Here is a 17,206-nt window from a genome sequence, read left to right as displayed (position 1 = left end):
ATGACCCAACACACCTCCAGGCTGTGTAAGGGCTATTTAACCAAGGAGAGTGATGGAGTGCTGCATCAGATGACCTGGCCTCCACAATCACCCGACCTCAATCCAATTGAGATGGTTTGTGATGAGTTGGACAGCAGAGTGAAGGAAAGAAGCCAACAAGTGCTCAGCATATGTGGGAACTCCTTCAAGACTGTTGGAAAAGCATTCCAGGTGAAGCTGGTTGAGAGAATGTCAAGAGTGTGCAAAGCTGTCATCAAGGCAAAGGTTAGCTACTTTGAAGAATCAAAAATATAAAATATATTTAGATTTGTTTAACACTTTTTTGGTTACAACATGATTCCATATGTGTTATTTAATAGTTTTGATGTCTACATTATTATCCTACAATGTAGAAAATAGTAAAAATAAAGAAAAACCCTTGAATTAATAGGTGTGTCCAAACTTTTGACTGGTAATGTATAAATATATATACACACACACACACAAAAACACACACAGTTTCTCTGAGTAAGAACTAACTAAATCTAGAGCAGAACATGAAGGGCTCTTGTTACCAACAGAAGGCACAACCGATGGGACATAGAAATTGAGAGCATAGAATAAACACATTTTACATATATATATATGAACATCAAATACACACCCTGAGGAACCTCTCTACAAATCACAACATCTAACACCTCCTCTCCCTGAGGGACATCCCTGCAAATCACAACATCTAACACCTCCTCTCCCTGAGGAGCATCTAACACCTCCTCTCCCTGAGGAACATCCCTGCAAATCACAACATCTAACACCTTCTCTCCCTGAGGGACATCCCTGCAAATCACAACATCTAACACCTCCTCTCCCTGAGGAGGATCTAACACCTCCTCTCCCCTCCTCTCCCTGAGGGACATCCCTGCAAATCACAACATCTAACACCTCCTCTCCCTGAGGAGCATCTAACACCTCCTCTCCCTGAGGAACATCCCTGCAAATCACAACATCTAACACCTTCTCTCCCTTAGGAGCATCTAACACCTCCTCTCCCTGAGGAACATCCCTGTAAATCACAACATCTAACACCTCCTCTCCCTGAGGAACATCTAACACCTTCTCTCTATCTCATCCACCCAACATGTTTGTCTTACAAACAACTTCAGGGGACGTCCATGTATGTCAGAGTAACTTGTTCTGTTTCAAGTAATGTATTGCACTTCTACACCTGTACAGTCTGAATGTCTGTAAGTCATGTGTTCCGTGTCCGACTGTGTTTTCTGGGTTGCCCCTGACGGGATTGATAAAGTTGCATTGAATTGAATCAGTGATGTAACGTCTGTAATGTAGGCCCACTGTACGTCTTGCTGGTATAGTATTAGGTGGAGGTATTAGGCCCACTGTACGTGTTGCTGGCATTGTAATAGATGGATGTATTAGGCCCACTGTTACGTGTTGCTGGTATTGTAATAGATGGAGGTATTAGGCCCACTGTTACGTGTTGCTGGTATTGTAATAGATGGATGTATTTGTATATGTACAGTAGGCTTAAATTATATAACTGTGCTCCAACGATGATTCCTCCTTGCCACTGAGGATATCAATAAAGTTATTTTCACTCCTCCTTGCCCCTGAGGATATCAATGAAGTTATATTCACTCCTCCTTGCCCCTGAGGATATCAATAAAGTTATATTCACTCCTCCTTGCCCCTGAGGATATCAATAAAGTTATATTCACTCCTCCTTGCCCCCGAGGATATCAATAAAGTTACATTCAATCCAACAGATTCAATTCTCACTGTGTTTTTTTGTGTTTTTTGTAAGGTGTGAGAGCCTGCCCTGGCCTCACATGATGACGTTGTGTTCTCACCCTCTAACCATGCCCTCGTTCCTTGCCTTGTTGCCCTTGAAGACAGGGAGATATAACTACGTTTTGTTGAAATTCAATTGAAATAACATTTTAGCAGTTCAGTTCTCAGTGCTCAGGTCTTCTTCTGTTTTCTGTTTCCTGAATTGAATCGAATCTCATTGAACCAATTCAGTTCAGTTCTCAGTGCTCAGGTCCTCTTCTGTTTTCTGTTTCCTGAATTGAATCAAATCTCATTGAACCAATTCATTTAGTTGCCAGTGCTCTGCTGCTGTTCCTCCTCTTCTTTCTGTTTCTTGCGGGCGAGGTGGGCCTCCCGGGCGGCCTGCAGCCTCTGTTTGGGATACAGGACGAAGGCGAGGGCAACACTGGCCGTACCGTCCCCACTCTGCCGGGAGAAACACAGGAAGGTGGCCCACAGGAACGCACAGCAGCCCATGAAGACTGTCCTCAGGTACAGAGGCATCAGGATGAAGTTTAGGAACTGGGGAGGGAGGGAGGGTGAGTGAGAGTGAGTGAGTGGGGGAGGGGGAAGGAGAGGGAGGGGGTGAAGAGGGAGGGAGAAGCAGAGGTAGGGGTGAAGAGGGAGGGAGAGTGAGGGGGGTGAAGAGGGAGGGAGAAGCAGAGGTAGGGGTGAAGATGGAGGGAGAAGCAGAGGTAGGGGTGAAGAGGGAGGGAGAGTGAGGGGGGTGAAGAGGGAGAAGCAGGGGGAGAGGGTGAAGAGGGAGGGAGAGGGAGGGGGTGAAGAGGGAGGGAGAGTGAGGGGGTGAAGAGGGAGGGAGAAGCAGAGGGAGAGGTGAAGAGGGAGGGAGAGTGAGGGGGGTGAAGAGGGAGGGAGAAGCAGAGGGAGAGGGTGAAGAGGGTAGAAGAGGGAGGGAGAGAGGAAGGGGGAGATAAAAACAGGTGTCAGTTTGAAGTGCATCAGAAAAGAACACTAGTATTGTATTACAGCACACTGCACATGCACCACTGACTGACAGACCAATACTGGTTCATAACATGTGACAGACCAACACCTCACGAGGCTTCTTCTCTCTAAGCTGAGACCTTGAACCTGAGATATCTTTCGTTCTCAAAACAAAGGTCTGGGCGTACTGACAAATTGCAGCTAAAGATAGTGAGGATGCATTCAGTCAGTCACTTGCATGAACACAGACATTAGTTATTACAGCACATGAATAGAACACAGACATTAGTTATTACAGCACATGAATAGAACACAGACATTAGTTATTAGAACAGCACATGAATAGAACACAGACATTAGTTATTAGAACAGCACATGAATAGAACACAGACATTAGTTATTAGAACAGCACATGACTAGAACACAGACATTAGTTATTACAGCACATGACTAGAACACAGACATTAGTTATTACAGCACATGACTAGAACACAGACATTAGTTATTAGAACAGCACATGAATAGAACACAGACATTAGTTATTAGAACAGCACATGACTAGAACACAGACATTAGTTATTACAGCACATGACTAGAACACAGACATTAGTTATTAGAACAGCACATGAATAGAACACAGACATTAGTTATTAGAACAGCACATGAATAGAACACAGACATTAGTTATTAGAACAGCACATGAATAGAACACAGACATTAGTTATTAGAACAGCACATGAATAGAACACAGACATTAGTTATTACAGCACATGACTAGAACACAGACATTAGTTATTAGAACAGCACATGACTAGAACACAGACATTAGTTATTACAGCACATGACTAGAACACAGACATTAGTTATTAGAACAGCACATGAATAGAACACAGACATTAGTTATTAGAACAGCACATGAATAGAACACAGACATTAGTTATTACAGCACATGAATAGAACACAGACATTAGTTATTAGAACAGCACATGAATAGAACACAGACATTAGTTATTAGAACAGCACATGACTAGAACACAGACATTAGTTATTACAGCACATGACTAGAACACAGACATTAGTTATTAGAACAGCACATGAATAGAACACAGACATTAGTTATTAGAACAGCACATGACTAGAACACAGACATTAGTTATTACAGCACATGAATAGAACACAGACATTAGTTATTAGAACAGCACATGACTAGAACACAGACATTAGTTATTACAGCACATGACTAGAACACAGACATTAGTTATTAGAACAGCACATGAATAGAACACAGACATTAGTTATTAGAACAGCACATGAATAGAACACAGACATTAGTTATTACAGCACATGAATAGAACACAGACATTAGTTATTACAGCACATGAATAGAACACAGACATTAGTTATTACAGCACATGAATAGAACACAGACATTAGTTATTAGAACAGCACATGAATAGAACACAGACATTAGTTATTACAGCACATGACTAGAACACAGACATTAGTTATTAGAACAGCACAAACATAGAAAGTTCCAGCACACTATTATGACATCAGATCATCACTTCCGCAGAAGAAGGTGGTTATCTCTAACAGTAAATAAACCATCATACTGAAATAGAACTGTGTGTGTGTGTGTGTGTGTGTGTGTGTGTGTGTGTTTGCGTATGTGCGTGCGTGCATGCGCGTGTGTGTGTGTGTGTGTGTGACATTACTGTATTGACACAGCACAGGGTCAACCTGATGTTTATAGTAAATTCAGAGCATGATGTTATGTCTTCACACAATGTAGTTTATCATCAATACAATGGGATATTTACAGGACAGTGATACACTGTCTATCAATAGCATCCTTATCATTTACCTGCATGAAAGGCCAGTACATGAGTCCAGTCTGAAATTCAAAGAGACAAGACACATGTTAATAATCAAACCAAGTCTCATACAGTATTCCAAGAGCTCCGTTCTGGTACAGATCCTTCATATCATAAACTGACTAGCAGGTCTGGTCAGTCTGCCTCTCATGTATGTCTGTCTTCCTGTCTGTCTGTCTGTCTGTCTGTCTGTCTGTCTGTCTGTCTGTCTGTCTGTCTGTCTGTCTGTCTGTCTGTCTGTCTGCTCAGTTCATCTCTCCGTTTGTATTTCCTTCATTAAGTGGATTGCGAGACTGTGATAACAAAGCAATTTAAATAAAGCTTGATTTTCCACTCATAAAACAATCAGAGACTTCTTCCAGCAGCACCCCTATAGATCTACCACTCAGATCAATGGGACTTCTTACAGCAGCTCCCCTCTCTATATGTCCAGATCTATAGATCTACCACTCAGATCAATGGGACTTCTTCCAGCAGCTCCCCTCTCTATATGTCCAGATCTATAGATCTACCACTCAGATCAATGGGACTTCTTCTAGCAGCATCCCTCTCTATATGTCCAGATCTATAGATCTACCACTCAGATCAATGGGACTTCTTCTAGGAGCATCCCTCTCTATATGTCCAGATCTATAGATCTACCACTCAGATCAATGGGACTTCTTCTAGGAGCATCCCTCTCTATATGTCCAGATCTATAGATCTACCACTCAGATCAATGGGACTTCTTCTAGGAGCATCCCTCTCTATATGTCCAGATCTATAGATCTACCACTCAGATCAATGGGACTTCTTCCAGCAGCTCCCCTCTCTATATGTCCAGATCTATAGATCTACCACTCCCCTCTAACGTTCTACACTGCCCTTTCATTTGATTTTAATAGGGGGAATATGTTCTACCCAGATGTCAGTATTATTTTACAACGGTTGTTGGGCCTGGAAGAGTTGGGCTCGACTGGCAGTAATAGTCATGCATTGCCGTATCCCTGGCCGCCTGCCCATTGCTGCGCAAAAGCGGTGCCATAATCTGGGTTAATCGGGGGTGAGCTCACACCAGGCGAGCGGAAGGTGACTTTCCTTCTCTGCCTGTATGCGTGGGCAGGCCGGCCTCTCGGTCGGTTCCGGTTCGTTCTGATTTAATTTTACCTTGTACGTGTTGAGGAACTTTTCTCTCCAGTCCTCGAAGACGTCGTCTTTATTCTCCAAGAAACTCACTCCTGCAGATGAAGACGGCGAGAGAGTACAAATTGTAGGTCACACTTGTGCCCATTTCACGCACCACTCAAACCTCGTGCATTTTGCACATGACCTTTTGAACGAGTACACGTTAAAGCACTGTCCGTTCATCACGTTCAGCATTTACAAATTCACACATCCAATGTTAGGCTATAGGAGAGTAGCTTAACCTAGGCCCATTACCCAATGGACATGACGCGTTGGTCTGTTTCTCTATATACGGTTATTCTTATGTAGGCCACATTAGAAAATTCGAAAATTGTTGTAGGCTACAATAGATACACTTCAATTAAACTTCTCACATTAAAATGCACGTTACCTGTGTAGAAGACACTCGTTGCCAAGGGTGATGCAAAACTTTGGTCCAGGAGCAGTTTGCGGAAGAGCATTCCGGGAGATTTTCCCGGGAAACGGCTTTCCAAAGCCCGCAACCAGAAATAATTAAAGTTTCCATGGAAGCTGATGGCCACTATGGCAACATTTCTGGTGTGTTTCCAGTCCATCTCTTCTCTTTGTGCGATCATCTGATGAACAAAGTCGCCGCCGGCAAACAGGCAGCCATACAGAGTAATGTTGGCAAGCCATGGAAAGCGTTTAACCGCTTCTTTTAATACGGCTTTCCTCATTTTCAACACGTTCATTTTGAACTGCGGTGTTCTACGACAACAGAACAGAGTAGAATATAATCGTGTAGTCCATTGTTGGGTGAAACTTCAAAAGTAAAGTTGTCTTCTGCCTTTCCAAACCCTCCTAGGTGAAGAAACACACACGTTGAGAGAGAGAGGCACCGGTCGGTCAGTGGCAGAAACAGCGGCCCTGGAGCAGGTTATAGGTTAAGTGCCCTACCCAAGGGCACAATGGCGGGATAGATATTTTAAAGTTCCTCCTATTCACACACTTGGCATGCCAGCTAAATGTAGTCTACGCTTGTATACCTGAGATTGTTATCTGATGTTAGTGAGCAAGCAGAACCCGACAATACATTCATTTTAGGCAAAAGGTTTAGATGTTACTTCCAACCATTAAAGTACCGTTACGCATTCTTACATCTGCTTGTTTTAGTGAGAAAGTTAAACGGCTCCATCACAAACGTCCCACAATACCGTGTTGTAACGCACCAAATCTGCCGTCATTCCGTTGGGTCTCTTCATTTTGGAATCGAAACAGGAATGGTCCATATTTAGCTCTCCCGTCATAGCTCATCTAGCCTATTTAACGATTAGGACTACACACATTCTATCTTTATAACGACGGACTAATTTGATAATAGGAAGAGTATCGAAATACGTTACATTTAAAGCATTTCATTCGTCCATTCTAGATCATCCCGTCCCTGTATACCGACCAGTACCGTACAGTATCAGGTTGCTATCCACGAAATCCATCCTCTGCGTCAACCGCTAATCTAGAGGATTGTCCCGTGAGGCGCTCAGATGTATAGCGCGCTTCAACAACTCCACAAATATACAATGACCCCTGTTAGTTTTTAGAGTGGTGGGCACGCGGATTTTAAACCAATCAAATGTGTTGTTAATCTGTGAAGCTGCGAGCACTGGACACCGTACTTCACTTTTACACGCATGTATGGTGGCCGGCGGGTACTTTTACGCACAGCTTGTTCTCTCTACCTCTTACCCCTCCCTCTACCTCTAACTCTCGCTCTCTCTCTCAGATGTTTGACATCGGAAACATATATTTACATTGCCAAAGCAAGTGAAAGGGATAATAAATACAAGTGAAATAAACAATCAAAAAATGAAAAGTAATCATTACACTCACAAAAGTTCCAAATGAATAGATTCACTTCACATCTCTCTATCGCGCGCGCACATAGAACACTCACACAGAGCAATCAACATGTAAAACCACATTCTAGATTATTCTGATTGGATAAGCATACCAAGTTGTTGTTTTCTAAGAGGTTTTCTGCCTGAAATGCTTTAACCAACGATGACAAGTTTTGACAACAGTTTGATTTATATAACCTTAGAGCTCAAATAAATACAGCGTATTTTGCCGACGTATCATCGATAGGTGGTCTTGAAACGGTATACAGACAGAGAGCCATTTCTGTCTATCGCCACTAGGGGGTGCTCTTGAAACGGTATACGGACAGAGAGCCAGGGCTCTTCATGTGGCTATATACTGTATATTATTCTGTTTTTAGATGGAGATTTTACTGAGATCCCCATTAGCCGACTCCAATGGCGACAATGGCTTGTCTTCCTGGGTCCGACACACAACGAAAAAGACATCACAGACAAAAAATACTTTACGATTGACAAACATTTTAAAACGATAATATGTCGGGGAGAGGGGTTGTGTTGTGAGATGTTGTTTTATTCGGGGGTTTTTAAAGCTAATTTAGCTGTTTGTTTTGACTACTAATAAAACAAATGTAGACTGAACTGTATGCTATTTTTATACCATAATAATAGCATTGTGTCTTAGTCCACGGATTGATAAAGCCTCATGGTGATGCACCGTCGAGAGCATCCTGACCGTTCGCATCGCCGCCTGGTATGGCAACTGCTCGGCATCTGACCGTAAGATCGCTACAGAGGGCCCAGTACATCACCGGGGCCAAGCTTCCTCCCATCCAGGACCTATATACCAGACGGTGTCAGAGGAACGGCCAAAAAATTGTCAGAGACTCCAGTCATCCAAGTCATAGTCTGTTTTCTCTACTACCGCACAGTAAGCGGTACCGCTCCTTAACAGCTTTTACCCCCCAAGAAGCCATAAGACTGCTGAACAATTAATCAAATGGTCACTGGACAATCTACATTGACCCCTCCCTCTTGTACACTGCTGCTACTCGCTGTTTATTGTCTATGCATAGTCACTTCACCCCTACCTACATGTACAAATGACCTCAACTAACCTGTACCCTCACACTGACTCGGTACCGGTACCCCCTGTATATAACCTCCACACTGACTCGGTACCGGTACCCCCTGTATATAGCCTCGTTATGTTATTGTTTTTATTTTTGACTTCAGTTTATTTGGTAAATCATTTCTTAACTCTTCTTGAACTGCGCTGTTAATTAAGGGCTTGTAAGTCAGAATTTCACTGTGAGGTCTACACTGTTGGTTAAGGGCTTGTCAGTAAAGCATTTCACTGTGAGGTCTACACTGTTGGTTAAGGGCTTGTAAGTAAAGCATTTCACGGTAAGGTCTACACTGTTGGTTAAGGGCTTGTAAGTCAGCATTTCACTGTGAGGTCTACACTGTTGGTTAAGGGCTTGTAAGTCAGCATTTCACTGTGAGGTCTACACTGTTGGCTAAGGGCTTGTAAGTCAGCATTTCACTGTAAGGTCTACACTGTTGGTTAAGGGCTTGTCAGTAAAGCATTTCACTGTGAGGTCTACACTGTTGGTTAAGGGCTTGTAAGTCAGCATTTCACTGTGAGGTCTACACTGTTGGTTAAGGGCTTGTAAGTAAGCATTTCACGGTAAGGTCTACACTGTTGGTTAAGGGCTTGTAAGTCAGCATTTCACTGTGAGGTCTACACTGTTGGTTAAGGGCTTGTAAGTAAGCATTTCACGGTAAGGTCTACACTGTTGGTTAAGGGCTTGTAAGTCAGCATTTCACGGTAAGGTCTACACTGTTGGTTAAGGGCTTGTAAGTCAGCATTTCACGGTAAGGTCTACACTGTTGGTTAAGGGCTACACTGTTGGTTAAGGGCTTGTCAGTAAAGCATTTCACGGTAAGGTCTACACTGTTGGTTAAGGGCTTGTCAGTAAAGCATTTCACGGTAAGGTCTACACTTGTATCCGATGCATGTGACAAATAAAGTTTGATTTGATTTGATAGCTGTCATGATTCAGTCACTTAGGGTCGACTGCAGTACATGTATTCTCAATCACATGCATATTTTGGCGATGATAAAATGGCCATACAATAAAATCGCACAGTTAGAATGTAAATTTATTTGGTTGAGACTTGACTTGGGATGTTTATGCCAATGCATCGTCCGAGTTTCATCAGTGGTTTTAACTATTACACAGCAAGGCTATTGTATCACATTTGCAACTCAGAGGGCGGGCACACGGAGAGGAAGACTGGGCGATATCCTTCTTCTATTGGCTAGTGGAGCTGCCGATCAGCAGAAAGCCCAGTAAATTGTTTTTTTTTTTTTGGACTGGCGCAAGAACGTCTTTGCTTTGGTCGGTAGCCGAAACGGCATCGAACTTTAGAATGACCAGAAACTAAGTCCGAATCAGGTAGGATTCGTTATCGCATTATTTAATAGGCTACATGAAGCGTTTACTAATGTCTCGAATATTACTTTTGATGTACTATGAACTGGCTTACTTGGGTGTTTTCTTTGACATTTTCTGGAACTGTATTGTTTCCTGAGGGTTGGTGAAAGCCAAGCCCTCGATGCTGTACTTTCATTCATCATCAACAATAACCTCAATTGTGTGAAGTGCATATGTATCGATAAAGGCATGTTGGGTGATGGCTTCTCGTGAAACGGGGGTGTTTTAGAATTACGGAAGTTGATTTTGAGCGAGTATGGGCATGTTTTTTTGTTGCGCAAAGTTGCGTTGCATCTCGGTGTCATCCGCTCGCTATGTGATAATAATAGTTGCGGTCGAAGCTCCACACTCGTCTTTATGTGAGCATCTGTCATAACTTTCCACGTTGAACACACAATGACAGACAGTAGAATGACACGTCTGATGGAGGATTCTAGTGATTCTAATGATTGTAGTAGCCTACTGCTGGATATGGTGAAATTAAATACAAGGTCTAGAAATAACTATCAGAATGGCAGTTGTCCAAAGTGATGAGATTTTGTAGGTTACTAAATCAATCAATCCATCAAATCAATCAAATTTGATTTATAAAGCCCTTTTTACATCAGCCGATGTCACAAAGTGCTGTACAGAAACTCAGCCTAAAACCCCAAACAGCAAGCAATGCAGGTGTAGAAGCACGGTGGCTAGGAATGATTATACTGGATAGTGATTATGGAATAAGATTTGTTACTTTCCTTTCTTGATTTAGCTATCAGCAACACTCATAGAATTAAAGAGTAGACATGCCAGTAGGACTGTTTCCTATCAACAGATCAAGACGTATCTATAGGTCGGTGGTCTATGTTCATAGCAAGTCCGAAAGCCAAACCCACTGTATGGATTTCCGTGCATACGCGAAGTCCTGAAAAACAACGTTTGCGTCCCAAATAGCATCATATTCCCTACATAGTGCACCAACTTTTGACCAGGACCGTAGCAGACTTTGTTTCAGCTGGAGTGAGGGTGATTTCATGCTTCACTGACAGCATCTTCTCAACAATAGTCTGAGGCTTTCTGCAATCAACATTGTGTGTGTGTGTGATTATCCATGTGACCTGAATGTTCCTCCCACGCTGGGGTGAATCTGTTATATTGCTCCAAGATTACTGACTTTAAATCCTGTGTGTGTGTGGAGGGAGGGAGGGAGGGGGTCTAGTCTTAGAAGTGGGGCATACACATTCACGCCATACTATCTCTGTCACACACACTATCTCTGTCACATGTAAATGCATGTGACAGAGATGAGAGAGAGAGAGAGACCAGGGCCAATGGAGATCAGACCCAACAGTAGTGCACTACATAGGGACTAGGGTTCTATTTGTGATGTAGCCAGTGTGTTCAGGCAGGAGGCCCGGTCTGAATCTAGGTCACCAGCAGCAGCATCAGTGGCAGCAGCATCACATAAACAACACTGTAGCATACACCTCTAACACACACACACACACACACACACTCCTATACACACGTTCGTACAGTCTCAAGCGAACACACACAAAGTTCTCCATCTTTCTAGTCCCAACATCGGTGCTAACTCAGTCCTAACCAACGTTCCCTCTAAACTGAGCGCAGCGCGCAGTGGCCTGAGATTGCTGCACAGCAAGAAATATCAGCCCGCTGAGAGAAGCACGAGATTGAACTTTACTCAACTTTCTGGAGTGTGTTCCCTGTTAGTTAACACCAATCTACATTTCACTTTACTGTGGCGACAGTGGCCCATTTCAATGCAATCATACCTGAAACAAAACTACCCATGCAAGAGATTTTGTTGAAGGCAGAACGCGTCAGAGTAGGATTCTATTGAGCACGACTCAGCTCGTACTCTACACAGACTGGTGGGGCATAACCAATCAGAACTGCAGTTAGGCCTATATGCAAATAGATCATTGCCATATATGGATCTGTGGCATTTCCTTTAAACTGGACTGTGTTTACAGCTGTGGTATCTCTGACGTCGCTCGTCCAAATATTTATACGTTCTTAATTCCATTCCTTTAACTGAGATTTGTGTGTATATGTTGTGAAATTGTTAGATATTATTTGCACTGTCGGAGCTAGGAAACACAAGCATTTCACTACACCCGCAATAACATCTGCTGAACACGTGTATGTGACCAATAACATCTGCTGAACACGTGTATGTGACCAATAACATCTGACTTGATTGTGAGTAGATGTGCTTGTTTTGAGATCAAACCAAGAGCAGCATGTAGCCACGTGTCCACATTTTGAGTTCATATCCTTTACTAGTCAGTGAGTTATTAGCCCAGTTATAGATCATTAGTAGTCAGTAGTAGGGGAGTGATTGCTTCCTACAAGAGCACAAAACATTTCTAGACAAGCAGGTCAGGTAAAGGGCTTTCCTTTGTCTTTAAAGGGACAGTGTTGTATTTTGAGACAGGCGTGAATAAACTAAGTAGCCAATAGGCAGAGGGCAGCATCATGTGTCTGATTCTCTGTAATAATGCTATGGGAATAATCATGCATTTTATTTTGTAAAGTGTAAACAACACGACAACATTTTCAGTCACCTCCTTGTCTGAAGGACATGTAGATAAACAGGTTCATGTCAAGCCTTGTATGTTGTTTTTTTCTCAAAAGTCTCATGGAATGTCGGCCGACATTGAACACCACACATTGGCTGCTACTGTAGGCTGAATGACAGAACAGCTGTTTACATGTTAAATTGTTATTGGATGCATTTTCTCAATTGTTGTTGATGGTAGACCCCTATGATAGGCCACTCTGGTAGGCCACTCTGGTAGGCCACTCTGGTAGGCCACTCTGGTAGGCCTACATTATGATCACATAGCCATAGTAGCCTACTTGACCACTGTTAAAACTAGAGGTCGACCGATTAATCGGCACGGCCGATTTAATTAGGGCAGATTTCAAGTTTTCATAACAATCGGTAATTGGCATTTTTGGACGCCGATTATGGCATTGCTCTCCACGAGGAGACTGACTGGCAGGCTGACCACCTGTTACTCCACGAGGAGACTGAGTGGCAGGCTGACCACCTGTTACTCCACGAGGAGACTGAGTGGCAGGCTGACCACCTGTTACTCCACGAGGAGACTGAGTGGCAGGCTGACCACCTGTTACTCCACGAGGAGACTGAGTGGCAGGCTGACCACCTGTTACTCCACGAGGAGACTGAGTGGCAGGCTGACTACCTGTTACACGAGTGCAGCAAGGAGCCAAGGAAAGGTGCTAGCTAGCATTAAACTTATCTTATAAAAAACAATCAATCTTCACATAATCACTAGTTAACTACACATGGTTGATGATATTACTAGTGTAACTAGCTTGTCCTGCGTTGCATATAATCGATGCGGTGCCTGTTAATTTATCGTCGAATCTAATTACCTAATACCTAGTTACCTAATTCGCCAAACGGGTGATGATTTAACAAAAGCGCATTTGCGTCAGGGTATATGCAGCAGTTTGGGCCGCCTGGCTCGTTGAGAACTGTGTGAAGACCATTTATTTCTAACAAAGACCGTAATTAATTTGCCAGAATTTTACATAATTATGACATAACATTGAAGGTTGTACAATGTAACAGCAATATTTAGACTGATGGATGCCACCCGTTAGATAAAATACAGAACGGTTCCGTCTTTCACTGAAATAATAAACGTTTAGTTTTGGTAGTTTCCGGATTTGACCATATTAATGACCAAAGGCTCGTATTTCTGTGTTTATTATATTATAATTAAGTCTATGATTTGATATTTGATTGAGCAGTCTGACTGAGCGGTGGTAGGCAGCAGCAGGCTCGTAAGCATTCATTCAAACAGCACTTTACTGCGTTTGCCAGCAGCTCTTCGCAATGCTTGCTTCACAGCGCTGTTTATGACTTCAAGCCTATCAACTCCCGAGATTAGGCTGACAATACTAGTGTGCCTATAAGAACATCCAATAGTCAAAGGCTAATGAAATACAAATGGTATAGAGAGAAATAGTCCTATAATTCCTACAATAACTCCAACCTAAAACTTCTTACCTGGGAATATTGAAGACTCAGGTTAAAAGGAACCACCAGCTTTCATATGTTCTCATGTTCTGAGCAAGGAACTCAAACGTTAGTTTTCTTACAAGGCACATATTGCACTTTTACTTTCTTCTCCAACACTTTGTTTTTGCATTATTTAAACCGAATTGAACATGTTTCATTATTTGAGACTAAATAGATTTAATTTATGTTTTATATTAAGGTAAAATAAGTGTTCATTCAATATTGTTGTAATTGTCATTATTACAAATATATATATATATATATATATATATATATATATATATATATATATATATATATATATATATAAATAAATCGGCCGATTAATCGGTATCGGCTTTTTTTTTGATCCTCCAATAATCGGTATCGGTATTGGCGTTGAAAAATCATAATCGGTTGACCTCTAGTTAAAACTGTAACTTAAAGCAGGTACAGCCTCAGTGTTCACAGTAAACGCACCCTGGAAGTTGCACACAATTTTTACAACGTTCAAGTTAGTGCTCAGCAGACCTGAAACCTGAAATTTGCTTAGTGCCTAAAAATGTTTGAGGTAACTCTGTGCCAGGACAGACAGGGAAAGGAAGCTGCTGTAGCAGCCAATAGCCAGACCTGCAGAGTTATATCGACTTTTTGACATCACTGTGACACTACTAACACCTTCCTGTTTGGTTTTCATGTTGGCGGCACACAGGTACAACAGGAATATATGGAATGGAAAATATGGCCTGAATATATTAATTGATATGAATCTGAATATTGTATCTGTAACCCCCAACTAAAAAAGGAACAAATTAATATAAATGTGGTCAGTAGTGGACATTTCCTGTATTTACCAAATCATGAGACCAAACCAACACACAAGTCAAGAGTTATCATAAAGTCCATCTTTAATTATTATGAGCTCCATCACAACCCTGTGACTCTCAGATCAATTCAGTGTCTATCAGTGAATTCTCTGAGAGTCCCTTACACATTGCAACTGAGATCCTTTATAGCAAAGACACACATAGCCAGACAGCATTGGCTATAAATTATCGTTCAGCTTTGTCTCCTAAACTATGTTCTTATCTCGCTCTTGGTACCACTCAGGACCATTAAAACAAAACCTCATCAACAGGCATATATCAAATACACCCCTCCTGGACAAGATCACAGAGACACAGTGACTGGAACACAGACATTGTGGAGCCAAGAGATAATTGGTTCCCCCTCAATCATCCCTTCACATGGTTTAAAAGATATGTTTACATATGAAGACAAGCTTGACCTCTCCCCTCTCTGTGGCCCAAGTAACTGACCCCAGGACAGAGAACAGAGAACTGCAACCGGCCACCACTATAGTACAACAAGATACATTCTGATGAGAAGTAACTCACAAGCATATAATGAAAATAAAACATCTTATCTATGTTACCCAACTATTCTGATTAATTCCCAACAGGTCACACAAATGAGGACTTTTTTGTTGATCATCTTTAGGAGCCCTGAGAGAGACAGAGACAGTGTGTTATAATCTGCAAAATTCTAGAGACAGTGTGTTATAATCTGTAGGATTCTAGAGACAGTGTGTTATAATCTGTAGGATTCTAGAGACAGTGTGTTATAATCTGTAGGATTCTAGAGACAGTGTGTTATAATCTGTAGGATTCTAGAGACAGTGTTATAATCTGCAGGATTCTAGAGACAGTGTGTTATAATCTGCAGGATTCTAGAGACAGTGTGTTATAATCTGTAAGATTCTAGAGACAGTGTGTTTTAATCTGTAGGATTCTAGAGACAGTGTGTTATAATCTGTAGGGTTCTAGAGACAGTGTGTTATAATCTGTAGGATTCTAGAGACAGTGTGTTATAATCTGCAGGATTCTAGAGACAGTGTGTGTTATAATCTGTAGGATTCTAGAGACAGAGAACAGCTACCAACAACAAACCACACCCTTTTAGAAAGCTTTCTGAAAAACATACACTAGTTATTTTCTAACAGATCAGTGACAAAGAAGCACATCTCAATATGCTGTAGTGTAACTGTGTCTGTGTGGTTCTGTTAGATTGACTGTGTCTGTGTGGTTCTGTTAGATTGACTGTGTGGTTCTGTTAGATTGACTGTGTCTGTGTGGTTCTGTTAGATTGACTGTGTGGTTCTGTTAGATTGTCCGTGTGGTTCTGTTAGATTGACTGTGTCTGTGTGGTTCTGTTAGATTGACTGTGTCTGTGTGGTTCTGTTAGATTGACTGTGTCTGTGTGGTTCTGTTAGGCCTACAGTCACAGTCAATCTATCTGTTAGGTCTGTAGATTGAACCAAAGATGTCCGCAGGGGGAGATGGAACCACTCTCTGCATCCCAAATGGCACCCTACTCCCTAAATACTGGACTCCGTTTTACCAGGGGGAGTTCTTTAAGGGACAGACCATGTGTTTTGTTTTATCCGTCTGGAGGGAAACGGGGTGGGTTCAGCCCAGTGGGTCATGTGGTTCCACTGGTGTTGTTGTCCTGCAACACTAACTCTGACCCTCCCGGTGTCTGTGTGTGTTCGACAGTCGTACCGCGACCCTTTGAACAGTCTCACTCAATCAATCAATCAATCAATCAATCAATCAATCAATCAATCAATCAATCAATGAACCTCCCAGATGTCCTCACTAAGGTGTGTGTTTGGGGGCAGGGTAGGATACATTGTGTACACTGGGATGGCTTCTAGTGAAAACCTGTCCATCTCCTCTTTCTGCCTCTGGTGAAACCAGTCTTTATACAGTCTATGTGTGAAACCAGTCTTTATACAGTCTGTGTGAAACCAGTCTGTATACAAGTCTATGTGAAACCAGTCTTTATACAGTCTATGTGTGAAACCAGTCTGTGTGAAACCAGTCTTTATACAGTCTATGTGAAACCAGTCTTTATACAGTCTGTGTGAAACCAGTCTTTATACAGTCTATGTGAAACCAGTCTTTATACAGTCTATGTGAAACCAGTCTTTATACAGTCTATGTGAAACCAGTCTTTATACAGTCTATGTGTGAA

General features: G+C 42.1%; 2 protein-coding genes across 13 annotated transcripts in view; one reads left to right on the top strand and one right to left on the bottom strand.

Moving 5' to 3' along the window:
- Positions 1-375: 375 nt before the first annotated feature.
- On the bottom strand, positions 376-7,462 carry LOC110538810 (mpv17-like protein). 11 transcript variants are annotated; one of them, XR_005035663.1, is made up of 5 exons: positions 6,184-7,462; positions 5,775-5,845; positions 4,619-4,648; positions 753-2,331; positions 376-680 (listed from the first exon to the last, which is right to left on the bottom strand). XR_005035663.1 is itself a non-coding variant. In XM_021625787.2 (5 exons), the coding sequence occupies exons 2-5, from the start codon at positions 6,503-6,505 to the stop codon at positions 2,098-2,100; spliced, it is 657 nt and encodes a 218-aa protein (XP_021481462.2). In that variant the 5' UTR covers positions 6,506-6,614; positions 6,912-7,462; the 3' UTR covers positions 376-2,097. The 11 variants fall into 11 exon arrangements, 4 of the variants coding, with proteins under 4 accessions (XP_021481462.2, XP_021481464.2, XP_021481463.2 ...); XR_005035667.1 differs by having other exon boundaries at positions 376-725; positions 925-2,331; XR_005035664.1 differs by having other exon boundaries at positions 376-842; positions 952-2,331.
- A 2,481-nt stretch (positions 7,463-9,943) lies between these two features.
- crlf3 (cytokine receptor-like factor 3) overlaps positions 9,944-17,206 on the top strand; it is a 39,646-nt gene continuing 32,383 nt past the window's right edge. For both annotated transcript variants that reach the window (XM_036942059.1, XM_036942058.1), the window contains exon 1: positions 9,944-10,092. The gene's annotated coding sequence lies outside the window, so the exon portion shown is untranslated. The remainder of the gene's footprint in view (positions 10,093-17,206) is intronic.

Source organism: Oncorhynchus mykiss, chromosome 13, assembly GCF_013265735.2.
Source record: "Oncorhynchus mykiss isolate Arlee chromosome 13, USDA_OmykA_1.1, whole genome shotgun sequence".
Lineage (NCBI taxonomy): Eukaryota > Metazoa > Chordata > Actinopteri > Salmoniformes > Salmonidae > Oncorhynchus > Oncorhynchus mykiss.
Note: the sequence above shows the minus strand (reverse complement) of the source record. Positions and strands in the feature narration are given on the sequence as shown.

Coding starts and splice junctions, on each gene's coding strand:
- LOC110538810 (XM_036942060.1), bottom strand. CDS start 6,505: ATGAACGTGTTGAAAATGAGGAAAGCCGTATTAAAAGAAGCGGTTAAA. Junction 4,649..5,774: donor AGTTCCTCAACACGTACAAG/GTAAAATTAAAT, acceptor TTTGAATTTCAG/ACTGGACTCATGTACTGGCC. Junction 2,332..4,618: donor TGTACTGGCCTTTCATGCAG/GTAAATGATAAG, acceptor CTCCCTCCCCAG/TTCCTAAACTTCATCCTGAT.